This window comes from Sipha flava, unplaced genomic scaffold (assembly GCF_003268045.1).
Source record: "Sipha flava isolate LNK unplaced genomic scaffold, YSA_version1 163_pilon_pilon, whole genome shotgun sequence".
Classification (NCBI taxonomy): Eukaryota; Metazoa; Arthropoda; class Insecta; order Hemiptera; family Aphididae; genus Sipha; species Sipha flava.
The window spans coordinates 407,670-435,484 of record NW_020271821.1 but is presented as its reverse complement, the minus strand read 5'-3'; the positions used below and the strand labels follow the sequence as shown (position 1 = coordinate 435,484).

Genomic DNA, 27,815 nt, shown 5'->3' with positions numbered 1-27,815 from the left:
TTATTATTATTATTTTATTACATTAGAGAATACTCATTAGGTATTCATGAAATAATAATTATTATTAAAAAAAAAAAATGTTGACTGTTGTCCCAGGTGCGTTTATTTTGCAGACATCTTGTTAACACCAGGTCATTTCGCCATCCGTTTTTCCTGCTCACGGTCGCGTTACTCTATAGACGCCCGGCTTTAGACGGCACGTATCCGCTGACGCAATCACTCACGACTTTTTCATGCTGGCGGCCATAGGGCCGCGGAACTCATCTAGACTGGAAACGTCGGAACACTCACTGCAGCGGGATAACAAAAACGACAGTAATTAATTTATTTTTAAGTTAATTTTTTAATTATAATTTTCGACAAAAAAAAAAAAGAAGAACACAGTGATGTTTATTTTTTATTTCGGCAGGGATGCGAAATTGGTATTTTTCATCAGACAGAGCGCATATACAGTTTTCATTGCAAGTCAAGACCTGGGTATTTAAAAATCGTACGAAAGCGGGTTTCATGTGTGCAAGATTATTTTCGTGTTCAGGGAAATATCGTTTTACTGCGAATTTCGCACACAATAGATTGACTTTCCATGTCGACAGCACGTTTTATTTAAATCGTCGACTAATACCCGCTGATTCCAGTCACGTATCGTTTCCGGTGATCTTTTTTTCCGACGGCGTTTTGCGTTTCTGATCCGATTGTTTCGAGCGCATTCGAAATCCGAAAGCTACGCTGATGTTCATAACACCCTACTGGGGCGCTATAGATGTTTATAAGCATTTAGAGTCAGTGTTCGACTAGAGGGGGAACGCAGGGAGTACCCCAACTAATTTTCAGAAATTTTAGCGTCCCCCTACTATTATTACGTTATAATTATAACGCTTAACAAGCTTTGGGGACGCTCTTTTTTTTTCTTTTAAAGTTAATAGAGTTCATCTTCTTTCATTTTGCCAAGTCGAGCACTGTTTATAGTGCCTTAACGCTACGGGAAGAGTCGGTCCGCGTAAATTCAATCCGGTCCCATGACGTCGAACGATATTTCGCACCGTCCGTGGTGGACGCACTGCGACACGTTTCCCGTCCGGTGACGAACTTTGCGTGGACGGCAAGCATCGATCACTGTTGTAATTATAAAAAATAACGGTGATAATAATAATAGTAGCAGTTACTCGTCGAATATAAATAAACGCGATCGACGAACGATATAATAATATTTTTACGTCCGACGGGTCACACGCTATCGGGAACGGGGCAGACCCGATCAGCTGCGGTTGGTGATAATGGATTCTGTTCGATAATGACGTTATTGCGTGCGAAATGATACCGTTGTTGTTGTTTTGATTATACGTATATATTTTTTTTTTTGTTGTTCCATCGAAAAACAGTACGATCGTCGCTAATCATCACTGGACACTGATTTCGGCCGCCAACAGATCTCCGTGTCGTGGCCGCCGTATCCGAACGGACAGCGGATCGTAAGTCGCGCGATAATTTACTTACCCACGGTATATCGCGTAGGCGTGGCTGTACACGGTGTAAGCGGTTCCGCGGACGAATTTAATTCGTCATGTACTCGTCGTAGCGGCCGTACGACCGAGCACCAACGGCCACCGATGGCGATGGCCGAGTGTCCGATTGCCCAGATCAACGAGGACGACGACGACACGCAGGACCGCGCGAGAATCGAACTCCAAGGGTACCTGAACAAATGGACCAACTTTTTGCACGGCTGGCAAAAACGCTATTTCGTCCTGAAGAATGGCACACTGTTGTATTTCAAGTCCCAGTCGGAGACCGAGTGTGGGTGTCGAGGCGCAATCAGTCTGTTGAAAGCGACCGTCAAGGTCTGACAACATACAATAATGTCACTTGTACGGTGGCACTTAAAACAATGTCGTTTGATCAATTTTTTTTCTCCTTACTGCAGGTGCATGAAGTTGATGATTGCCGTTTCGATGTGTCGTTAAACGACTGTGCCTGGTATCTGCGGGCCGACACTTCGGCTACAAAAAATCACTGGATCGACGTCATAGATTCGTTCAAAGCTGAATCAGGATACGGCAGTGAGAATAATCTAAAACGCAATGGCAGTTCTCTTTCCTTACTGTCTAGCAATTTGTCAACCATGTCACCAGTATTTAAAAAAAATAAAGGCCTGCAAGATAAACTAAATGAACTTGTAACATTTAGGGGGATATTAATCAACCAGATCGATCGACTTCAAATGTATTTTGATACATGTTTAGCAGAATTCGCTTCTTCAAATGGTAATTATAAATTTACTCATAAAATGTAAATATAGGTATTATATAACATTGATTAATCATGATTGAATACCAAACAATTGTACATATTCTCTATTATATTACAATATGAGAATAATTTTACTTTTAAAACAAATACTAAACAAAATTAATAATTGTTTGATGATATAATGTGTATAGTGAATTATGATTAAACATGTTAAATTTGAATAATATTGACTAATTTTTTTATTTTTGAATTGTCAAAGTTTATATTTCTTATTATTATATTAATTTAAACCTTAGTATACCTAGTACCTATTACCACATTCTTTTATTTTACTATCATTTTGTAAACACAGTAGTTTTAATGAAAGCTTAGAATCTTAATACTTTTAAAGAATTATTTTTTTGCCTTGATTTTTAGCTTTAGGTACTTATTTCATCTTTGTATTATAACTCTAAAAGTTAGATGACTGAATAATGTATCTTAAAACAATCTTAACAATTTTGTTGTATTCCTATTTTAGTAATCTATTTATGTAATTGTAGATTATATTGACCTACATTTAAAATTAAGCACCTTAAATTTATAAAATAAAACAAATTATCTGATCAGGTGAATGGCAAAACAAATGATACATTTTAAAACAGTAATTTTCTGAATTTGTTACTAACCAAATTAATATTAAGATATTTATTTTAAATTAAATTAATTTTACTTATTTATCACTAAAAGTATTACAGCTGAAGTAGCTTTTTATCTTTATTTTATATGTTATTAGATACATATCTTGTTTTTGAAACTAAGTATTTATGCTCATCATAAACTGTGTACTGATTTTATATATTGAATAAAAAAATTATTAAAAAACTTACTACTAACTAACTAACTTTTCCTAACTAAAAATTTGACTATAGTAAAGTATTTTCTATGTTCCTATGTGATAGCGATATTGTCATTGTATTTATATTTTAGAATATCTAACATCACTATTTACTGTTTAGTGTTTATGCCAATAAAACAAAAAGTCTTGTGAATTTAATCTAACCTGTAACTTATGTATATATTGTCTCCATTATTGTAATAGGTGATATAACACAATTGATTACACATAATGAAAATAGTGGTTCCTAGATTAATATTAAATTTAAATACAAATTAAAACATTTAAAGAAAAGAATATTTCAAATTAAATATATTATTATTTTTGTTGATTATTGTCTAATAAAGAAGTTACAACAGTATTAGGTTATATAGCATAAAGTATGTAAAATAATATTTTAATTAATTGTATTAAGCAAATGAGCTATAAATAGATTTATTAGGACTATTTTTGAGTATTATAAAATAAAAAATGTTTTTTTGAAAAATTACTATTTGTCAATCCTGGAAAAGTTAACAAAATTTTTCAACTTATAAATTTGTATTAATCGATATAAGAAAATGTAACTCAAGTTAAAAGGTAAAAGTTACTTTTTTTTTAATTAATTTGTAAAAGTTACTAGTTAATAAGAAAAAAAATTAGCATAACTTAATTAAAAATAAGTTATTTTTTTCACATAAAATTAATTATAATGCTTTTTATTAAAGTTTAAGAAATAACATAATATAATATAGGTCCCGCTAAAACAAATTTATGTTATTATATTAATTACTGTAGGTTACTTTCATATCTAAATCAATTACGAAATCTAACAAAATAGTTCAATTATTTTAATGTATTTTTTACCTACACATTTTTATAGAATTATAAAAATACTTTTTAATTTTACTTCGGTTATTTTAAATCTATGGGTCTTCAATTAAGAAAAAAATAACTTAACGGAACTAGAATATAAATCAACTTTTTAAGTATGAAGTTACTTTTAAAAAAAAAAAAAAAAAAAAATGTCAATTTAATAATCAGTTTAGTAATTATTTTTTAAAAAAAAGTTACTTATTAAGTAACTTTAACTTTTTAACTCATTAATGCCTAGCCTTGCGATTTTTAATTAAATTAATGCATTTGAATTTTACTTTTGAAGTACATTACTTCCGAGATTACTTTAAAGTATAAGTAATACTTTCAAAGAAATAATATACCTTTTGTTTCTGTTTGGAACAAAATATTTAAATAAAAACTTGCTGTTATTTATTAATAAACAATTAATCTTTTTTTTGATTAAATATTATAATGTTGACTGCAGATATTCAATAATTGAATGAGTAATAATTATTGTAATTTTATATTTGTAATATTTAAAGATATTACTATTGAACATTAATAAAACAATACCATATGTAATGTTATCTCATATTAACATAGGGTAGGTATGAAGTGTATAGCTTAGTCATATTTATACACTTGTATTTACAAATTATTTTCTGTTAACTTATATACTTTAGTATGATTGCCAAACTAAATCAGCAAAATATTAATTTTTATTGTATAGCAACTAGTAACTATTGAAATTTATACAAGTTGGTTTTTATTTTAAAATATAATCTTACCTAGTTTTCTATTTTATTTTATTTTTGTTGTTTAAAAATTCCAGTTTTAACTACCTATTGATTGTACATATTTTTGAACACAAATAAATCCTTTATCATTAAAAAAAATTGATAATTCAATATTATTATATATGATGAATAGATAATTAATAAATTAACCTTTTTCAGTTTTTAATACTATGTGTTATTGTATATACTCAATAATCATTATTAAATGTTTTTATTTTTTTATTTCACATTAGAAATTTTTAATTTTTGAACATTTTTATTTTTCTATTTAACTTTATAATAAATTAATTTTTACATTTAATTTGATTCAATGTAATATATTTTAATAATTTTTGAACTTTAATATTTCATAAACAATTAATCCAAGTAATATATACAACTTATTAATTATAATAATTTAATGATTCATGGTTTATTTTATTTTACGTTTGACCAATTACATACAAACGTAATAGTTAGTCATTAAATGGATTTATACAAAATATATATATATATATATATCAGGACATTAGTTGATAGTTATTTACTAACACAACAATGAGGGTTATAGTTGAAAAGGATAAATGCATTTTTAATGTTGATTTAGCATTAAATCATTATTATTAATCATTATTCTCAATAAACTGGCCATAATATTTTAAAAGTATCATCAATAAAATATTCTAAGTATAATTTACAACTATTGTAAAGATTGCATTTAATTTCAAATTTGCAGTAACTTGCCTAACAGCATGCATACTATGAGTAATTAGATATTGTTAATATTATTTATGTATTGTTTTTCTTAATTACATATTTATATTCTAATTATATACTTTTATTATTTATTTATAATTGTCGTCCACTGAAAAACCTATTAAATTGTTGTTTAAAGGTAAAATAATCATGACCTACATGTAATAATAATTATAATTAAATATATGTATAATATATTTTTATTTTATGATTATTATATAATAATAGTATTATGTAGGTACAGTGCAATAAAATAGTTTTTTTGCATTAGCTTCAGTTTCTTAGTTAATTAATGTTTTATTGAATGAAAAAAAAAACCATCAAATCACGATTGTTCAATAGTAAAGATAAAGTAAATAATAATATTTGCTATAATTAAATATATAATAAAAATAAATAAATATTAAATATTAAATATATTTCCAGTATTTATAATACTTCTAATTTTTCTAGAAGGTGTATCAAAGAATGAATCCTATCAAAAATATACATGTGAAGCTTTAGATTTCAAAGGTGAAGCGGTTGCATTTAAAGCAACATCTTCTGGAATTTTAGAAATCTTAAAACATTGCATTGAAGTATGCCAAAAATTTGAAATTTAATAAAATTTAAAATGTATTAACATATTATTTTTACAGGTTATGAATCAACGAGAAGCTGCATGGGAGTCTATGTTAGAAAAAGAAATAAACAATCGGAAAGATTTGGAGGAAGTAGTACGGACTTTGTCCTTAGTTGATGGGCTCACTGACCAAGAAAGAGCCCAAGTACTCTCTGGGGCCGACTTAACTGTATGTATTATCTTTTTACATTTCTCAATATTTTATGATAAATAATAAAAAAATGTAATTTATTAAAAGATATAATAATATGTGTAGTCATTTAATTACTTAATTTATTATCTGTTTACTAAAGTTTTTTTAAATATAACTGATTCATATAAAAATAAATGTATTGTACAATTGCTTTAATGAATTTGTATTTTAAAAAGGTCATATTTATTGAACTGAACATAGTCCAAATAATGCAATATCAACTTCTGATAAAACATTGTAACAGTAAAAGATAAATACCTTTGAAACATTTTGTCTTTATTTTACATATTTATTAGTTTTTTCTTATAAATAGTTCCTTTCATTAACATCTTTTCACGCACATCCAACGTTATAGATCAAATTTGATCATTTGCATATACTAGTTGCTAGTTTTGTGATATTTCAAAATGACTACTATTTCTAAAAAGGTAATATTTTCTAATTTTTATAAAATTATTTATTGTATTGATTTTACTTCATATGAGTTTTAAATTGTTCTAATAATATGATTTTTCTTTACATTAAGTAATTTATTTTATTGCATTTTTATTGATGAAATAAATGTAACATTGTAATATTTATTGATAATAAAATTAAATTAAAAAAATTAAATATATTTTATTTTTAATATTGAAGTTCTTATTTTCTAACATTAAAAAAAAAAAAAATTATATTATAATGACAAATTAATATTAAAATACATTTAATTTGTATTATTGACATAAGTTATTATATCTCATCTGAATGTAATATTTAAAATGTGAAACATTAAATTTTTATGAATTTTTAAGGAAATTTATAAATTTTTATGAATTTTTAAGGAAATTTATAAATTATTTTTATAATTAAAATAGTTAATTTAGCAATTTAATTTATCTTTATAATGTTGTTACCCATTGGAACTTAAATGAGTATTGAAAATAATTTGTTAAATTCTTATTCTAATTTTCTGAATTGCTATTAAAATTCAATAAAAAAAATCTAATTACGAAGGATTTTTATCTACGTGTGAAATATTGATGTGCAAGTAATTTGTATGAAATGAAAAAACTATGTCTTTCTTGAATTTAAACTTTTTTTAGTAAATTATACTGTTAATTATTTGTGTTTTGTATAGTTATTAATTTTAGTAAATACCAATTGTATATTTCATAGTGCAATGTATAATTTAATATTTAAGTATTTTTTTTAAAAAATAAAGTATTTCGTTTAATGTAGTTTTTCACTTTTACTATAAAATATCTAAAGAGTATCAATCTGGTGTGAAGAATACTAATTCAAAGCAGTATTATTTGAAATTACGTGTAAATTGGATAAAGCATTTTTTTTTTTTTTTTTTTTTTTTTTTTTATAATTGGAAGAATTGGTGAAAATACCATGTCCATATAATTTATTATTTCTTAATTTTAATTGAAAATGTTTTCGTAAAAATATATCAGTTATTTTTAAATTATTATTAAAATTATATTTATATTATACTGGATTTATTAAATCAATAAAAATGTTAATGATAATTTATACTTCAGTGCAGTCATAACTAATGTAATATATGCAACATTTGACCTTTATAAAAACATAAATAATGCATAACAATTCTTTTTTTTTTTTAAATAATTCATTAATATTCAATGGTTATATTTATTTATAAATATTTTGTTCTCAACTATTATTATTAACCAAAAATTTAAAATAATTTCTATATTTTATATTTAAATTTATACTGGTATATTATTTTAATTATAAATTAACTGAATAAAATGTATTTTTTTACTTATGAATATATTGTTAAATTGTAGGAACATTCCAACTTGGCTGAAGATGAGTTTTATGATGCTGTTGAATCTTCCAATGATAATTCAGTCGAGGATGCTAAACAAAGAAAGGATCAGTTACTACAGTGTACAAAAAATAATGCTCAAACTTCTCAGACCAATTGGGGTGAATTGATAAGAGCTGCTGCCACAAATGCTTCTTTGAAACATATATATTGGCCAGAAGTAATATAATTATTGTATTTTATTTTTAAAATTAAATTTTAATTGATAAATTTGCATCTGGTTATGATTTAATCATTTTTTGAAATATAATCAATACAAAGGTAATTTAAAATTTTTGTTAAGATTGAAAGAGTAGTTGCTGAACAAATTCGATCAGCTCGCATGGGTCTTGGTAAAGGAGCTTGGCAGTTATTTGTTGAAGATGGTGAAATGAAAATGTATCGAAGAGAAGTCGAAGAAGATGGATTAGTTGTTGATCCTCTTAAAGCAACTCATCAAGTGAAAGGCATAACTGGTCGAGAATTATGCCATTACTTTTTTTATCCTGAATATAGATATGATTGGGAAGGTAGAGAAATTATATTGAAAATTATTTAATTGATTTTTTTCATTTTGTTGTTTCATTTTTTTAGGTACATTAGAAACTATGAATGTTGTTGATAAGATTGCTGAAGACACAATATTATTCCATCAGATACATAAACGTATCTGGCCAGCAGCACAACGTGATGCTACGTTTTGGTCTCATCTTACACATGTTCCTGACGAAGAAGAAAAGTCTGAAGACAGCCCACATATATGGGCAACTGTCAATAATTCAGTGGAATTACCATCACATCCTGTATGTAATTGAACTTTGAAAGTATTTCTTGTGCACAACTATTAGTAAAGTTCATTACAATAAAGTAAAATATTATCATAAAGTAAATACAATTTTAATGAAATTTGAAATGTCTATTTTTCATTATAATGTTTTATGAAACATTTATTTGATTATGTAATGTTTCAGTCCTATCAGGTCTTATGTTTATATTTATTAGGGTTTTATAATTCACTGGAAATTCTTAAAATAAAGTAATTTAATAAAATACTATACATTTTAATATTTATTTTTAGCCAAATAGTGGAAAACAAGTTCGTATTTATTTGACTATTATTCTCATGGGTCAGACAATTATATCTCCTGCAGCAAAAGGCCGTGAATTGAAACGAGATGATATAACTTGTAAAATTACTTATTGCGCTGTTGGTAAGAACATATTTTTAATTATTTTTTATACCTTAGCTATTATATTCTAGCTATTATATTCTATAATAGAAATGTAATACTTTTTTGTGTTTTTTTATCGTATTATTTTATAATAATTATAATATTTATACTTATTTTATTGAACTATATTCATTTGATACTTTTTCTTGTTTTCAGTCAATCCTGGTGGTTGGGCGCCATCGTCTGTTCTCCGGGCTGTGTATAAACGAGAGTATCCAAAATTTTTGAAACGATTTACTGCTTATGTATTAGAAAAAACGAAAAACCTACCTATAAAACTTTAAACAATCATATCAAATGACTATTATGTTGCAAATTAATTTTATTGATTATTTTGTTGTGTTTTATTCAATGTCAATAATTTTTCCGTTCTTGCTTTCACAGTGTTACATTGTATTTGTAATTTATAATATTATAATTGTACATCCTGAAAACATTAAAAATTAAAATTCCAATGTATATTAAATTATTGTTTTACTGTTAAATTTTTATAAGAATATTTTGTGGCTTCCACAATCTGCCATAAAAAAAACAAAAATTAGGTTAGTGGAATTTAATTTTACTATTGAAAATATCATATAAACTGTAATTTGATTTTTAATATTTAAACTAAGAAATATTTATGTAAACATACATTTATTCATGTATACATTTTTTGTTGTGTGTATATATAAATAAATAAATAAATAAATATATATATATATATATATATATATATATATATATGCACACAACTTCATTGTAATCCCGTTTCACTCGATTTTGTTATTTACTAATGTTCATGGTGTTTGTTACCATAGAAACACGTTTGTACATTGCAATTTATTGTTTTTGGATTAGATAGGACTGAATATTGTTTTTAGCTTATTTTATTTTATTTTTTGTTGTTCATTTTTACATTTATAACGTCATATATATTATAATACGCGTAAAAGTATTTTTTATATATTATTTATTGGTTTTTATTAGAAATTAATAAAATTGTTCTTTTAATAAAAAAAAAAATTGCTGAAATTATTGTATTTCGGAATGTGATATGATGTGAAATGCATTCAATAATAAAAACACGCAATACATGATCGAAACATTTTTTAAGTGTAATATTATTTTCTCTGTCCGCCATTTCTACTATTATTCCTCATGGATTTTACAGCAGTCTCCTCGGAACAGAACGGTTGGGCGGTGGAGTACATTAGTTGCTACGACAACGCCAAATAACAGTTATTCCAATTTCACTAGTTCAACCGTCCAACATGTCTAATAAATTAGATTCGGTTACTTCGGATTTGTTCAATGATCAAGTCACTTTGGGTCTGTTGAACGCGCTCGGTAAGTACCCAATACGCGTATTGTTTCTATACCCGGAAACAGGGATCGAGGGGTATCTTGTACACGCACACAAACGGCTCCAGTTCTTCGGGCGGAGCGAGAGCGTTCTCGCGGGGTACCATGGTAATTTCTTTTAACGGATTTTGTTTTCGTGTTGGACTAATATTTAGTAATATTCGAGGTTCATAACTTCTAGCGTTTGTGTATATTTTTTTTAGAGATCCTTGAGGTATCTATATGAGCTATACATTTGTTTTAGAAAACTGAGAAGGTAAATACGAAATTTTATGGACAATTTTTTCTGCATTTTTCGAAGTTTAAGTAATATTGTTTTATTTTTTTTTTTTGTACCCTGGCGTTTTTTCTTGATAATAAAATAGATTTAATCGTATTTTGAATACCACGAAACTATCAACACCGAGAGTAATGATAGGAATAGGTATTTTTTAATTAAAACCAAAAATCATAACCGTCTAAAAACAATAAAAATACACTTAAAACTAAAATAAAAACACATTATACTTCTGTATTTTACTGGTACTATGTACAGTCCACATAACTTTTTTTATCCGGTCATGATTTTGTTGGTGGCACAGTCCGACAGAGAGGGGGGGTAGTACCTACACGGCCGCTCCCGTAAACACGTCTACATATATATTTTTAATGCATATTTAAGCGCTTATATGTGTTTATTGAAACATTTTATAACACTTATCACAATTTTTTTTTTAGAACTACAAATTATGAGCCCTGGTAATAATCAAATCGATGAATATATATCAATATTTGTTCGACTTGTTTACACGTTTGTTTGTTTTTGTTTGTTCTACACGTCACTTATAATTGGTTATATGTTATAATTTATTGTATATTGTTTTTATACTAGAAGGAGGTATGGTAGCTCAGTCCCCATGCCTCATTTTTAATAAACTGTCATATTCTTCTCTCCCCTTATAAAATATCCTGAGAACGACTTTTGGGCGGAGTACAAATCCCTTTCATCCCGTGTAGACAAATCGACGACTGGTCTGAAATATGTTATCGCAAACGTGATGTAACACGAACCTAACATTTAGTACGTTGCGATCGATATCTGATTCGTTTTAAGATCCGCTTTCACTGCCATTCCAACTGCCCTTCAGTCACAACCCACCTGGTTACTGTATACTAATTATACCTATAGGTATGTGCATTCGATTTCAGTGTATCGTCAAAATTCGAATCTCAACCACTCGTACATATCAATATTTTACATACAAATCAATATAGGTACTCGGGGGCAGATCAAAGTATGAACCGGAGGGAGGGAGAAAAGAGTAGATTAAAAAAATGTACTTTAAATACATAAAAGCGTAGGCATCTATGGTTAGAGTTGCACGACGAATAGTGAATCAAATACTCAGTATGCATTGATGAATGATTTTAAAATGATAATAATAACTAGAAAAATTTGAAAATATACTTACTGCATCGTATAAGTACCTAGGCAAAAGTACAAAGCATTGAATTTAAATAGTCGAAAGAAGTGCATAGCAAAATAGCTAATTCATTTGAACATTGATTTGTTTTCATAATTCTAAAATTCTAGATGATCTTGAAAATATGTTTACTGGATCGTAATTTTCTCGTTCAAACTTTAAAGCAACCGTTATGTTTTATACATTTAATAAATTAAGCACATATATAAATAATCAAGATCTTTGAAATGTATCAAGTACGTAAGGAAATGGGAGTTTAGCTGCAATACAATATAAAAATGGTTTTAAATCAAAAAATATTCTTTGACTACGATTTTTGACTTACCATAACATTTTTTTAAATTAAAAAAAACATATAAATGTAAATATATTATATAATATTGAACTTAAATTAATAAACACATGTTCATTTAACTCAATACCTTTCTGTAAACTATGTTGCTAGTGACATCGGTTGCAAGGAATATTATCAAGATTATTTTTAGACCTGTCTCTAGAAAATGCTACATAACATAGTACAGAAACAATGTACTACGAAGATCGATGCTTATTTTTTTTTGTGTTCGACTTTTACCTTTATTAATTGTCAATGCAAAATATATATTTTCTGGAAATTGTAATCGTTTTAACATGAGGCGATATTAATGGGATTCTAAGAATAAAGAATTTTTCTCCCGTCAAGACAGTTGCTTAAGTGACATAGTTATGTAGATTGTTAATTCATATCCTATTTTAAAGACGAAAATATTCACATATTCACTAGATATTAAATTCAAACGGACCGAACTATGTAAATTGTAAAATGTAAATTGTAATGAACATTAGGATCGTAACAAGAAGAAAAATTATCTTTATTAATCCTGGTATTTTTTGAGTTTATCCCGGATATATTAAAAAGGTTTACTTTTTATATAAATATATATATAAGGATATCGTTGACAGTAAATGCTAGGATTGGGATACATTTTAAGTTATTATGTCTCCTAGATCCTGGGTAGAATGGTACGCTCTTTTTTATTTTTCCAATTGGAATATTGGGACGTAACCGGTAACAATAGGTGAGACGAACCGTGACGAATGCTCGAACCATACCGGATGATTATGTTTTAATACCGTATTTATATTATACTGTTCCGTGGTCCGAGCACCATATCTGTTTATAATTCAATACAATATTTTTATTCATATTACCGGTCACGGTACTGATCCGGATGTTTAAAAGGCATACGGTTATTGATATACGGCAGGACTGTAACGAACCGATCCTAATGAGTAACGACAAACGAACATTTAGAAGAACCCCTTGATATGTATATATATATATTTTTTTTTCACGAATGAAAACCTGAACTAAATCTCCATGATTTTTATTCAATATATTGTTGAATAATTTTGGACACTAAATGATCACCGGTGCGCGTGCCCTGGCCCATAATTACCGTTTGAGTCCATTTCCGTTTTATTAACTTGTCGTGTCACGTGTCTGAGCAGAAAACACGGCGGGAGTGTGCGACCTGACGGTGAAGCGGAGTTTGCCGTGTGACAAGACCAAAATCGGCCTGTGGGAACAGCGGAACGCGTGTATGCTGCCGGACGACGTCAGATCGTTTTACGCGTCGTGCGACGGATTCAAACTGACGTGGTCGTACAAAATCGAAGGCAAGTTTGTACGGTTGTACTTACGTTATGACTTATGTTACTTATGTCGTACTTATGTTAACATCGCGTCGCGTGATGCCGTATCTCCCTCGCGTCCCGACCAAGGCGTTTCTGATGGACATTTAATAAGTTAGATTATAACTTTTTTATAAATACGTTACTCGTATATCCACTCCTTTCAGCCTAATTTTGCGATGGAGTAGAGAAGTACGTTCAGATTGATTTACAAGACATAAAATAAAAAATATTTATCTAATTACTATTACATAATTGTATTACAATGAATTAGATTGACGTAAACAAAAGAACATAATTAGGTAAAATTTAATAATATTTAAAAACGAAATGACTGATTACGGTACTATGATTTTGAGTAATTTAATTAATTAGTGTATAAAACTAGCAATGGACAAATAAGATAATAAACAAATAAAACAAAAAATACGCAAACTCTTACTAGGAAGTTGATGATTCCGAAAAAAAAAACTATTGTATAACCATAGTAATTACAATTGTAATTCAAAATTTATGAAAGGGACAAGCACTTAGGATATCACTGGTGTAATTAAACTCCGTCCCAACTAGAAATGTGTAAACAATTAAATAATTAACTGAAATTAAAATAAATTATACATTTCTTGTGAATATCGAAATACTCGGCACCTACTACATTTTTATTTTTTTTTTACGGTTAATAGCGAAGTTGCAAAGTTTTGTTACCATCACATTCCAAACTATAACACGCATTTGAATCAGTCTATAAAAATTTCTTGAATACAACGCTCCCATTTCGATTTATATGCTAATAATTATAAGTTATACATAGCTACACACCGGTCTACAGTGTTTTAAAACTTTTACACTCAATGGACAAGTCTTAAGAGATTATTTACTTGTTATTCAGTTATTATATATAGTTAGCTACAGGGGCGTCATTTCAATTTTTGAAAGGGTGGGGAAAATTATTAAATTTGCCGACTTCATAATATTTAAAAAATTATGGTTACCTATATATTTAAATATTTAATATTTATGGACGATTGATTATCAATAAAATATTTTTTTCGGAACAAAACATGTAAGGATTAGTAATGAATAATGATGTCATGATGATAAACAAAGAACATGAAACGTTTCAATTTACCCAATCAAATAATAACATTAACAGGTTAAGTGCCAAGACAAAAAATTCAGTTTTGAATATAGTGCCACGTAGAGGTTATTGACCCTTCGATGTGACTTGTAAATAACACCACGTAGGGTTTTGAAGCTCGTAATGCAGTACTTGTTTTTGTCGCCACGTAGGGTCTCCAAAACCTTCATTTTACATGTTTTCTTAAGGAATTCAAATAGAACGTGGCCCATAGGATAAGTTTGTAAAATGGTTCATTGAACTACCATGGCGTTTTAATTATATAGCCAAGTTATAGTTTATATCAAGAAAATTGTATACGAGTAATTTTCATACGATTATTACTATTATATTATGTAAATATTCGTTAACACTTACAAATTTAATATAATATTATGATTTTTACTCTGTACTCATTTCTGTTTAAACGTTTATGCGTGTATCGAATATGTTTGGATAACATTGAACATGGGTAAACATAGTGCAAAAATACATAAAGTGTTTAGAGAGTATAGTGAAAAAAAACGTAATAAAACCATAATTAAAACGTCGTGTATCACTGCAATTGGACAACAGTAAAAAATGCAACCCGTCAACTAAACCACATTTTAGATTATTGTAAATGCCCTAAAAACATTAAAGATGACTTTAAATCTGATGCAAGTATGTGGCATAAATTTTAGTTTTATTTTATGATTTTATCACAAGGTAACTTAAAAACGGTTTTAAATCCATGGATACTCACTTTCTTATTGCTAGTTGTAGTTTTTTAACAACCTACTAAGTAGTAAAATATAGGTACAAAATTATTATTTATCCGTGAATTTAAAATCTTTTTAACGCCACTTTACACATAGTAATCATGGTCATATATGGTGACCAGATATCCAGATATTTAATGTAATAATTATTTATGGAAAAATAGAGTAGATAAATAGAAAAATAGAACTACTACCTATATGGTAGATATATATAGTAAGTTCCTATTATTTACAATAATTATTTATCAACCCTTATTGTTTTTGAAACTTAACATAATGAAATTTCATAGTGTTAAATCTTAACATGTAACTTTCTTGACTAACACAATTTAACTAATAATAAACATTAAAAATTAAAAATTAAACAAAATAAAATTAATTTAATGACTAATGAGTCTTATTAATTTTTTCTACCTAAAAATGTGAAATATACATAAAGTTAAAAATATATTAAGGAAAAACAATTTTTTTTAAAATACGGAAATATTTTACAATCTTATATTTCATGAAATTTTCAAATATTAATTATACTACGTTTCAGTTTCAAATAAAAATCAATTAATATCTTTTGTGTTATATGTTGACGACCATTGGAATGTAAATTTTTGTATATGAAAAAGCACTAATAATAAACTTAAAATTCTTACTTTTAATAAAAATTATAATTCTCAAAATAACTTAGGTATATCAATAACGATGATACAAGATCAATTTATTTGTTTTCATGAAGGTGTGTAATTATGGTGACGGTTACATAACTGTTATTTTAAGAAAGAACGGACATGTTTAACGAGATCGGAAGAATCTTTCAAGACTATTATTTCAATGTATATAATTTTCTTTACTGTTTTTGTGTATTATTATAGGCGTTGAAAACGTCTGCAGAGCTTTCAATTTTCCACGAAATTCTTGAAAAATTCCAAAACCCTTACTTATAGTATCGTCCACCGTTCAATTACTTTTATCCCAAAAGATAATTTTATCAGCCATTCAAAGTTCTCGTTACACTCGTAAGTGCTATACAATAAAGAAATCGAAATGATAAACACAAAGGTAAGCGGTAATTGAAATTAAAATATGACTCTCTAGGTATAACATTTTTGTCTCACCTGTACCCAACCGAAAGTTTGGTTTTCGACCACGGTCGAAGCGTTGGAATGTCACATTTATCCGTCTAGCGGGCGGTAAGATGGGAATCCCATTGTGACGGCCGGTAAAGTAGAAATCCCAAAAAGTATGTGGAGGAAGGGAAAGTGGAAATCCCTATAACACCGTGTAGTAAAGTGGACATTTCCAAGAGCACTGGCCCAGCACAATCAGAAACTTAAATGTATACCACGGTCCTTACAAAACATAAACTTTCGGTTAAATCTTATTACACATATCACAACCTCCTTGCGCGACGCTCAATTGCTGAAACATATTTCGTTTTTATTGTTCCCACACAAGTGCGTTGGACGTTACGGATAAATTTGTTTTGCGCGATTTATAAAATAATTCGAATTAGAAAATAAGATCGTTCGCGCAAGTGTCACGTCGCCGTTCAAATTATATCATTTCGTGTTAACCGGAGCACCCGACAACGGTGTCGGCGTGTGTTCGAGAATTTTCGATCGGCGCGTTATCGCAGTATCACAGGTTCGTGGACGCCATTATTGCCGGGACATTTTTCTGCCGACACTTTCTCCGCGAACATTCGACTCGTCGTTTTTCCCGTGCCGCCGGCCGTGTGTTTTTGTGGTTGCGGTATAGCACGGTGGAGTCGCCATCTCCGTGGACAACTTCGTGTGTCTGACGACTGTTCGAACCGTAGCTGACCCGTGTCTGCGAAATTTTCTTTCGTTTATCGTCGTGCGCGGAGAAGCAAGTTATTGTAAATCGAGATCGACGCCGTTGATCAACCGATTCTTCTGCCGGTTTTGGCATTCGTCGCACGTGTGAACACGGTCGCGTGGGCATAATCACTCGAACGCCAGACCGTCCAAGGTATCTTCCGTTATATTTGTTAAAAATATTATATTTATTTATATACGATTTGTCTTGTTATATTATTACAACGCGTTTGGATCATAGGTGATTTTATTGTTATTTTTAGATTTATCATATTTATTATTAATTTTTTTGTTAATATTACTGTAGCGCTTTTGCTCCGTTTATCCCGGCATTTGTTATAATTTCATTAATTATCCTTATTAAGTGTTCTTTTTTATTGCAAACGACGTGAGTACGTCACACAATCGAACCAGTGATGGTTTCACTTCGAAGCGCGCAAACAAGCATAAATACGAAAGATGACAATCAGTACAGTAGTTGTAGTGAACCATTAACTTCACCATGTATGGTTAAAACGGCAAATGTTGTTTCACTAAATCTATTGCTTGAAAAATCAAAGGAAAAATATATAATGGCTTATGAAAAACTTTTAAAATTGAGAAAAATAAATAAAACCAAATCGTTGTCGGAAAATGTGTTTCTTAGCAATTTTAATAAATTATCTACAGAAATTAAACCGTCAACTCTATGGTCTGTTTCAATGCTATTCAATGCTTAAAAACATGAAAAATATGAAACATAATATTAACGTTGATACTTATTTAAAATTACAAGTTTTTTTAAAAAGAAAATCGAGTGGATTAAAAGTAAAAATTCCAAAGTTTTGACTTCGATATAAAAACTTCATTGACGAAACTCCTGATATTCAATATTTAGTAAAAATATAGGTGAGATAAAATTGTTTTGTATATATTGGCTATTCATTCTCTGTTCATTTATGACGATATATGTAATATTCATTAGTGAAATATATATTATACATTAAACTTCTCAACTCAAAAGCAAATTGTTCACGATCATTTAATATTAAAGGGGAATTATATGATATTCTTAAGAAATACATGGATTTATCCACAAATGTAACGTCAGATAGATTTTTTTTTAGTTATAAAAATGGTTAATGTATCAAGCAGGTTGTTGGAAAAAACAAAATTGAAAATATACCTAAAGAAATTGCAATACCTATATTTAAATTTACTGTATTCCCGAGTTGATACAGGTCGTTTTTTTCGGCCGAACTTCAACAACATTACTTACCGATTCTGCTGGTTATGTTACAACTAGTGATAAGAATAATCAAATGAAATAATCGAATGATTTTAATAATCGAAATAATGGTAACAGACATATTTACCAAAAGCAAATCAATTAGATTATTCGAAAAATTGCGTGTTTTACTCATATCCCATTGGGTAATAAATTAAGAAGTCGACTGTCCGTCATTATTGTATTATAATTGCTAAAAATAATAAAATTACTGAATTTAACTGAAACTATAGGTACCTATTTGGTAAGGAGCCCAGGTCTTATAATTTTTGAGAGGGCCTACCGGGATTTTCCCGGTATTTATTATTTTCTACCTAGATTTTTCTTAGCTCTTTATATTTGCCCTGCCTAAAATTTTCAAATAAAAACCAATAATTATTTGTTCAATGAGCAGAATTCTTTCGAAGACCGTACGTTGTCAGGGCATAACACAATTGCACACTTTTTACCTTTTTGTATTCAAGTAAATAAAACACGATTGTGCACAAACAAAATATATATTTAATAAATACATAATTTATATTTTTGGATTTAAAAAAAACTATATAATTGTCCTATAATGTAAAATATTTCATAATAACAATAATAATAATGATATCTATATAAGTTCATAAATACATATTTACATTAAAAACATTATAGGACAAATGTTAATCACTCTAACAACATAAAATATTTGTGTGCAATCCTGTTGTATTTGCTTAAATATAAACAGGTAAAAAGTGCGTAATCGTATAGCACTGCGGACATTCGGTTCTGTACTCCGGAGCAGTCAACTTGCACCCATCACACCTTTTTTATAGCCCATTTGCGCCTGATATATTTTTTTATAAAAACCGTAAAACGTTGCCTTACTGTATTATTTCATGATTGCGCACTCGTATAATTTATCAATTTCACTATTTTAAGTTTTTACGTTACATCCTTTTCAATATTATTGAATATCAGTCCATTTTATCTTAATTTTAGTTCATGACAGTTCTCACTTCTTTCTGTGAACCTTATAGCGAAGCTAGTACCAACTATTTATTTTATAGTGTTACACTTATAATTCAAAATGGATTTTAAAATAACAAATACTACTAAAAACTATGGGTGTTTAATTTTTTGTAACTTAAAATTCCATTTTAGTAGAAATTTTGTTTTGGAAGATTTAAGTTGGGGTAGCAGTAAAATAAATCATTAAAAATAAATACTAATCGATATGAAAGACATACACAATAATTAGCCCAATAATATTGAAGATTTAAACTTGCTGGAAGTTAGAGAAAATCCATAATATGAAATGACAACATTGTATGTGAAATGAGTGCATTATAAATCGACAGGCAGTTCCTTAGCTTTCGGCCGTAATTGTTCAGATCCCTCGAAGTGCAAATGGGCTGTACCCATGTACTTTTGTAAAGATTCAGGTTTCAAAGCTCTCAAAAATTAATTGAATTTTTTATTTAATAAAATATTAAATTAAAATTAAGAAAATCCTTATTAATTTCATACGCCACATGTACACTCAAAACTAATCAAATTCAATACAGTTTTGTTGAGAGAATTTATTACGATTTCGAATAAGTTGGATGAATAAATTTCACTTGACATTTTTCTCGATTTCGTGAAAAATTATTAGAAGGAATGAAAATAACTGTAAGTAAATAAAATTGTTCTTATAAATTCATATAACAATATGTTACTGAAATGTATTATTAGTTAGAGAAGTATCTTCGTTATATTTGTTGAGGTATTAAAAATATTGAAATTCAACAGTTTGGGGTGTTCGGGTTCCCTTATAACTATTACGGTTATAATGATATGTTTATCGGTGAATTTGCCTAAAATATCGTTGCGGCATTAATTTATCCCAAGCTTATTTTAAATAAATACCGTAATGTTTGTAGCGTATACGTGCGTATTTGTTTAACACTAATTGCGTTTCCACTGTTTATGAATATTACAGTACTGTACGAACTGCAAACAATAAAATTAAATGTATATAGTACATTGAGTTACGGATACAGATATTTACAGGTATAAAAGTGTAAATTGATCGATAACCATTAAAAGCAAACGCTCCATAAAAATAAAAAAAAAGTCGTAAGACTAAATTGCAGATTGTATTTACATTTTTGACGCCACGACCGGGCACCGTTCTTCAAACGTCCTTCCAAAAAAATAACTGCGGTAACGGGGCATTTGCTGATAAACACAAATATTTACAATACAGACGTATTTGTGTTTTTATAAATTATTATCAAATAAAAAAAAAATAAAAAAATACTATCGCCAAGGTGCGTGCATTATTCACACGAAAAATGAAGTTTCACAAACGGAGATCAAACCGTCCACCTTCCCTAAAAAAAAAAAAAAACAAAAATCACGCTAGTTAACTGTCTGTACGCGCGTCCGGCAGGTGTGACGACGGCCGATAGGGCGAGCGGCAGCGAGGCGCGGCCGGCTCTGGCCATCGGTAATATCACGGTGAACCCACTGGCCGAGCTGGTACGGCTGTGCGACGTCAAATCGGATTCAGTCAACATGAACGTGATGCGTGACCTGCAGATGCTGGACCGGCTGTCCGACGACGGAACGCCCAGCTTCGCGGAGAACTCGAAAATATTCGAACTGGACTCCAGCCTGGACGTGGGCCACGTGTGCCTGGTGTACGTGGACGAAAACCGCGGAGAGGCCGCGGATCCGTCGCCGTCGTCGTCGTCGGCCGTTCGCGACCGATCATTGGACTCGTATCTGCACGAGGAGCCGAGCTGCGCGTCCATCTGGCTGCTGGACACCACGTATCGCTGGCACTTGTTGGCGCCGAACTTCAGCAACTACTTCCGGAAGGCGCTAGTGCACATGGGCCTGCCGCACTGGCAGCTCAGATTCACCGATATGGGACTGACGTCTACCGGAGAGGTGAGCGCACCGCAGCTGGTAATAGGTTAGTTTGGCGGGCCGGTACTCTGCGAGTCGGTTCCTCGCACGACCCCCAAGCACTCGATGACCATCGTATTCGCGTGTGTTCGCCCCGAGTACCTGATGATTTGACCTTGCTGACAGGAGGGCAGTGCTCTATATTAATTATTCAATTACATTATAGGTTGTATAAATATATTATTTTGGTTAGTAGTCAGTTCAATAAGTTTTGACGATGAGGGTATTTTTGTTTCTGTACAGGTATATTATTAGTTCAAACACAAGCGATAATTGAAATTTCATAGGATATCTGTATTTTAAAAATATAATAATTGTACAAGAGAAGAATAAAAAACACATTGTTTACAATTTATACACGAAAATCGATCGTTTAGCCCTTTGGAGTACCATTTTTCTTTTAGGTGGAGTTAATACTTACTATTAATAAACCATCATGACTCGTTGTCATTGCGGTATCTCGCGGGGCGCGCAATGTGTGAAGCTGGACAACACAAGAACATCGTGCGTGGCACACGGCTCATGCAATGTTTATACGTAGTTTATTATAAAATGTTAAATTATATTTTGTCAAAACTACGGGGGAAAAATTCAACCCGCAGGAGGGTCAGCTGTCCACCCTGCTTCCCCACATATGTACGCTTATGCTACTCGTACACTGGCCGTTCGTCAAACGCGATTATTAATAATTTTTTCGGCTCGTGTTACGTTTACCGACCACCGATGGAGGTCCATGAGTGAATCAGCGAGTAAAAAACGATTACACAAACAAACATTAATAAGTTTAATATGAATGCGTATCTAATCTTACTGACTTACCGCAGTATCGACTTGATCGTTCAGTGAAAATGAAGTTATCGTTTTTTTTTAAATTTTCAGTTTTTTATGAATCTGGTGGCCCCACACCTGAACGTGACCGAAAAAGTTCCAGCTATAGGCCAATTAGACGATGACGAGTCGCTTTCCGCGGACACCGTGCAACTGAACCACTTCGATCCTAGCATTTTAAAAACTACATTCAAAGTTTCTAAAAGCAAAAAAAATGGCAATCCGAAAGTGTCTAGCTGAATTGAATAGCAATCATCATCATTTTAAAGTAATTCTCATCATGAATTTACAATGTACTACGTGTAATTATTATAGAATTATGATGTATTTCGAATTCCTGGCTGAAAATTAACGTTATTAATTAGTTATTAACGTTTGATTTTACTATAATTTATCGATTTAATTCCATGAAAACTAAATTATCCCTATACATATTATTTACAATAAATAATTTTGTTTGGAAATTATCAATGCATGTTAAGTACTCCAATTAGAATCCTTTACATTCTATTTATATCTACCTAATCTTAAAATCCTAGAATGGTAAATGTTAATTTATAGTTCACTGTAGGTAACGATGCGTAAAATGTACGGGCATTTGTTTTTTATCATGGTATGACAATGTGCTCGTATTTATAAAAAATATTTAACTAATTGTGTAAACCTTTTTTATTACTTATTGTGCAGCACTGAAGATCACATAGACATCTAAAACCTTATTTTTAACCAATGACCAATAAAACAAATATAATATAATTTAAATTTGTTTTTTTACTAATTTTTACAAGTTGATTATGTGATACATATTCTGGATCCTCATCACTATGATCATCCTGTTAATACTCTTTCACATAATTTCTTTAACACTCAATTTGAAAAAGTTTATTACAATTATGAATAACAGTTGAACTATCAGCCATTAATTATTACTAAGAAACTTTATAAACTTTAGTGTTGGTAACTATGCGCAAAATATACGTATTCCATTTTTTGTTCGTATAATATACATGCGTATATTCAGTGCCGTAAAAACCGGACGTGCAGAGGGTTCATGGCACATAGGCTCCAGGCCTCAAATTATGTATTATGGAGCCTCAAAAGGTCAAATATTCAAAAACGTTTGATGATTAGGGGGCTCAAGATTTTTATTCGCACACTGGTTTCGAATGGTCTAGTTATGGCACTAAAAAAATGTAATAAAATAATTAAATAAAATAAAAATTAAAAACTAGTAAATGGTTGACACTCGTAAATTAATATATTAATAATATTTATAATAAATCATATATATATATATATATATATATATTAATATACTAAATTAACATATATAAATAAATAACAGTTTGTACATATAAATAAATAAATGCTTACCTTGGTGTATAATTATATTTGTAAAGGACGACCGATTCGAATTAAAAATTTATCGTCATGTTAATACTTATATATATTTGCTATAAAATACTATATCAAGATGAGTAGAGGTTTAGGACAAGGGTGATCGACCCCAAATAGTTAGAAGAAAGGCGAAGGAGAAGAAAATCTTTAAATACTATATATATTTTTAATTGGTAGCATACTAAATAATAGTTGTGATAATAATTATAATCAAATCATAGATCACATACAGAAATATTTTAATAATCGAGTATAGAACTGAACATACAGTTGTGTAACAATATGCTAACTATCACACTATGAAATATTCTGTGATTATCACTTACATTTAAACGGTGGAATTTTTTTTTTTTTTGAGATAATATAAAATATAAATATTTAACGGTGAACTCATGATGTCTTGTTATTTATTTAGTACATTTTATAATTATAACTTTTAAGCGTGGTGTGTATATTTAGTATTACCTAATTGTTTGGTGACCGATATACTGAAATTTCTTTAGCTAAGATTTCGTTTCGACTAGGAAAGTTTATGATAAACGTTGTACTTCTTTTTTTCATAAATTGCTCAAATTACGATCAAATCTTCATTGCACTTTTTATATAACTAGTGTTTGAAACGTTCACTTAAAAATTGAACTCGTTCACGTTTACGGTCAGTGCATAAAAAATAACTTATTTACGTTTATGTTCATTTATTTAGAAGTGAACACTTTCACGTCCAAGTATATAAAAAAATGAACGGGTTCATTTGACCGTTTAATTATTTATTTTATTTTATGAATCATCAGGTCAGATTCGGTATAAATGGGATCTTTGTAAAATGTATTAAGTATACTTTACATTATTTTTAAAATGGCAAATAAATTCGAGTGCCCCAAAAATCGTTCAGATATATTGAAATCAAAAAAATCGTTCACGTTCACGATCGGTTTGAAAAAAGATAGTGAAGTTCGTGTGTCGTTCACAAAATATAAACGTGAACGAACGCTCACGAATGGTGTTCTTTCCAATTACTGTATTTCATTCATAAAAAATCCTATTCACCCCTCCCCACCAATACAAAGCTGTAGATCCGACCCTATTATAAGTGTATATTGTTTTGTTTATTTACAGTATTTTTAATTATAGCTCATTAAATAAAAAACATTTTCATTTTGTTACTGCTTCATTACTTAGAATCAATATCATTTTAAATATACTAATATACAACAATAGTTTTATTTTATAGAATTATGTATACATTTTATTTGCAAAGTATTTGTTTTTCTTAATTCATCGCATTCTAATTCAAATTCTTGCCATTTGTAGATAACATTGGAAATTTTAAAAATCAAATTTAGTTATGGTGTAATGTAAAAAATATAGACCTCAGACTATATGACCTGAATAAAACAGGAAACAATTATACAACTCTTTTTATTGAATAAAATTATTATTATATTGAATTTATTTACATAAAAAAGTTCTAATTTTTTTTTTATCAATATTATTAAAGAACTAAAAGTTAAATATAATGAATACAATATAAAGCATAAAGTATTTTGTCATTTAGAATGATCAGTAGGTACACATAGAGATAATAACCAAAATGTGTGTCTAAAATTATTATAATTTTATAATATTTCAGCTTCTACTCTTCAACATTCTTAATATTTCGTCAACCATTTCTTTTTTTGTCATTCCATTTTTCTCGGCTTTTCTCTTAACTTCCTCAACCATCGAATTGATTAATTTTTTGCTGTTTACTTTCAAAAATTTAGGATTATTTTTTGATTTAATTCTGTATTTTTTCGATTGATCCCCGACGAATTTATTCAATTGAATTGTATTTGTCACTTCTTTATACTCGATCTGCTTGTCCGGGTGTACAACGATGACTCCCAATGTCTGACGTCTGTTTGGAACTTTCTTATGTAGTCGCACGTTCTTATCTAAATCGGGTACAGTTTTCAAATATTCTTCGTTTTTCTGAGTCACCTGATCTAGATCCTCGTCGTCATCTTCATCAATATCATCGGCATTTTTGGAAATGACCGATTTCGGCATAAATTTTTCATCGTTCATCATGTTTCTAATCGCTTCAATTATGCCCGCGGCATCCCTCAATGTTTCGGCTCTGGGATGTTTATCACTCATTATCACCCTGCCTGAATTCAGTGTGTTCAGCGTGTCCATACCACTGCCTACTGTTGACATAGTGGTCAGTACAAAACAGTCTATATTGCTGGTTGCTGTTTCCATATGCATGGACAGTTCGATGAGTTTTTTTTCAGCTTTGATCTGTTTTTGTTTTAAAGATTTCTCATTGATAGGCTTGTTAAATATATTGTTTACTAACTCATCAACGTTGAATTCTGGAGATATTAGATGGAGAATAGGTTCAGAAGAATCTGGTACGGTTGGTGGGCTTTTGAGAATGTTAGCCAACATATTATATGTTGACTGTGGGCCTTGCTGATATAATTTTTTACGTTTTTCTAATTCTACTTTGAAATGTTTAGCCAACGGATACATCTTCTTTACCAAATCATTGACTGTATGTTTCAAATTAGTTTTTAGAATGTAACTGACAGTTCTTAAGCTCTGATTTATATCATTAGAAGTCTTGGATTTTCGTATGTTAACAATAGCGTTCTTTATTGTAAATATCATATTACTTCTCAACTCACTTGTATCCAGGACGCTTCGATAAGCAATTTGTTTAGCATCATCCGAAGAAACTTTTTTGAATTTATCGTATGCATTGCGTTTGCACTGGTCAGAATTGTGTTCTTCAAACTGTAAAAAGAAAAATTAAATAATCAGATTTTAAATGAATTGGTTAAATTAAATAGTTATGGTCATTTGAAAATTACCAAAAATGAAGAATAATCACTGTCATCTACATCAGAATCGGAATCACTGGGACGCGATACATCATAGTTGGTTTTGTCATTAGTTAATTTTGATTCAACATTTTGAGTTTCTGGTAATCCGTTATCAGCAGAAAAAGTATTATCGTCCAATGGTATTTTCTCGTTAGTTGTCGGGTTTACAATAAATCTTCTTAAACGTTTCACTCGTCTTTTATTTCTTGGTTTTTTTATATGATTCTGTGGCTGTTTCTTAGATTTTTCAGGTGACGAACGGTTATCATTATTATTATGGTTCTCATGGTGAGAATTTTGATGATTATTTTCTTCGGTTGTCGTTCTCCTCTTATTAGTACGTGTTGTTCTTACTTTCTTCCTTCTAACATGTTTCTTTTTCTTTGGTTTTTTACCTTTAATTGTACTATAAGGATTATTTGAAGGTTCTGCAATTCTGTTTTCTTCATTATTTTCAATGCTGTTTACTGGTGTGCGTTGAGTTCCAGGAAATTCAGATAACTCATCATTATTGAATTCCTTTGGATTTCCTTTTTGTATTACGATGTTTGACAGAGGAGATTCAATTAGATTATTATTATAGTCAATATTAATAGGAGATTTCTTATCAGGTTTTCTCGCCCTCCTATGGCGTCTACCTTTATGTGGTCTATTGGTAGGAATATTTCCATGGTCATCAGCATTATCAAGGGCTTCCTGATCATCTGATTCGTCTTGAGGGTCAATATCAGTTTCAGGATCAGACGGTTCAGCTTCATTTGCCTTTGGCACATTTTCTTTCAATGAACCATCAGCATTTGGAATTGATTTATCATTAGCTACGGGATTTTCCGACGGATTAGAATCGGGAACATGTTCATCGTTCGACGAATTCGGTTCGTTGGGGTTGATCTCACTATTCTTGGGTTTTCTCGGCCTTCTACGGCGTCTACCTTTATGTGGTCCATTGGTAGGATCATTTTCTTGGTCATCAGCATTATCAGGGGCATCCTGATCAT

At 29.7% G+C, this 27,815-nt stretch overlaps 3 protein-coding genes across 4 annotated transcripts in view; 2 read left to right on the top strand and 1 right to left on the bottom strand.

The window, feature by feature from the left end:
* Nucleotides 1-1,085: 1,085 nt before the first annotated feature.
* On the top strand, nucleotides 1,086-9,790 carry LOC112679493 (collagen type IV alpha-3-binding protein). 2 transcript variants are annotated; one of them, XM_025549317.1, is made up of 9 exons: nucleotides 1,086-1,838; nucleotides 1,922-2,261; nucleotides 5,932-6,053; nucleotides 6,114-6,266; nucleotides 8,087-8,287; nucleotides 8,411-8,636; nucleotides 8,701-8,909; nucleotides 9,185-9,317; nucleotides 9,495-9,790. In XM_025549317.1, exons 1-9 carry the CDS (start codon nucleotides 1,608-1,610, stop codon nucleotides 9,620-9,622), a joined length of 1,743 nt encoding a protein of 580 aa, XP_025405102.1. In that variant the 5' UTR covers nucleotides 1,086-1,607; the 3' UTR covers nucleotides 9,623-9,790. The 2 variants fall into 2 exon arrangements, with proteins under 2 accessions (XP_025405102.1, XP_025405101.1); XM_025549316.1 differs by having other exon boundaries at nucleotides 1,088-1,838; nucleotides 5,929-6,053.
* A 504-nt stretch (nucleotides 9,791-10,294) lies between these two features.
* On the top strand, nucleotides 10,295-23,277 carry LOC112679492 (tubulin polyglutamylase complex subunit 2). Its single transcript, XM_025549315.1, has 4 exons — nucleotides 10,295-10,667; nucleotides 13,637-13,804; nucleotides 21,201-21,703; nucleotides 22,601-23,277. The coding sequence occupies exons 1-4, from the start codon at nucleotides 10,592-10,594 to the stop codon at nucleotides 22,787-22,789; spliced, it is 936 nt and encodes a 311-aa protein (XP_025405100.1). The 5' UTR covers nucleotides 10,295-10,591; the 3' UTR covers nucleotides 22,790-23,277.
* Nucleotides 23,278-25,479: 2,202 nt separating this feature from the next.
* Nucleotides 25,480-27,815, bottom strand: part of LOC112679489 (uncharacterized protein MAL13P1.304-like) — an 8,848-nt gene continuing 6,512 nt past the window's right edge. Inside the window, exons 3-4 of the mRNA XM_025549311.1 lie at nucleotides 26,806-27,815; nucleotides 25,480-26,728 (exon numbers count right to left, since the gene is read on the bottom strand). The exon at nucleotides 26,806-27,815 is cut by the window's right edge and continues 1 nt beyond it. Of these exons, the coding sequence (XP_025405096.1) occupies nucleotides 25,574-26,728; nucleotides 26,806-27,815 (2,165 nt within the window). The 3' untranslated portion in view covers nucleotides 25,480-25,573. The remainder of the gene's footprint in view (nucleotides 26,729-26,805) is intronic.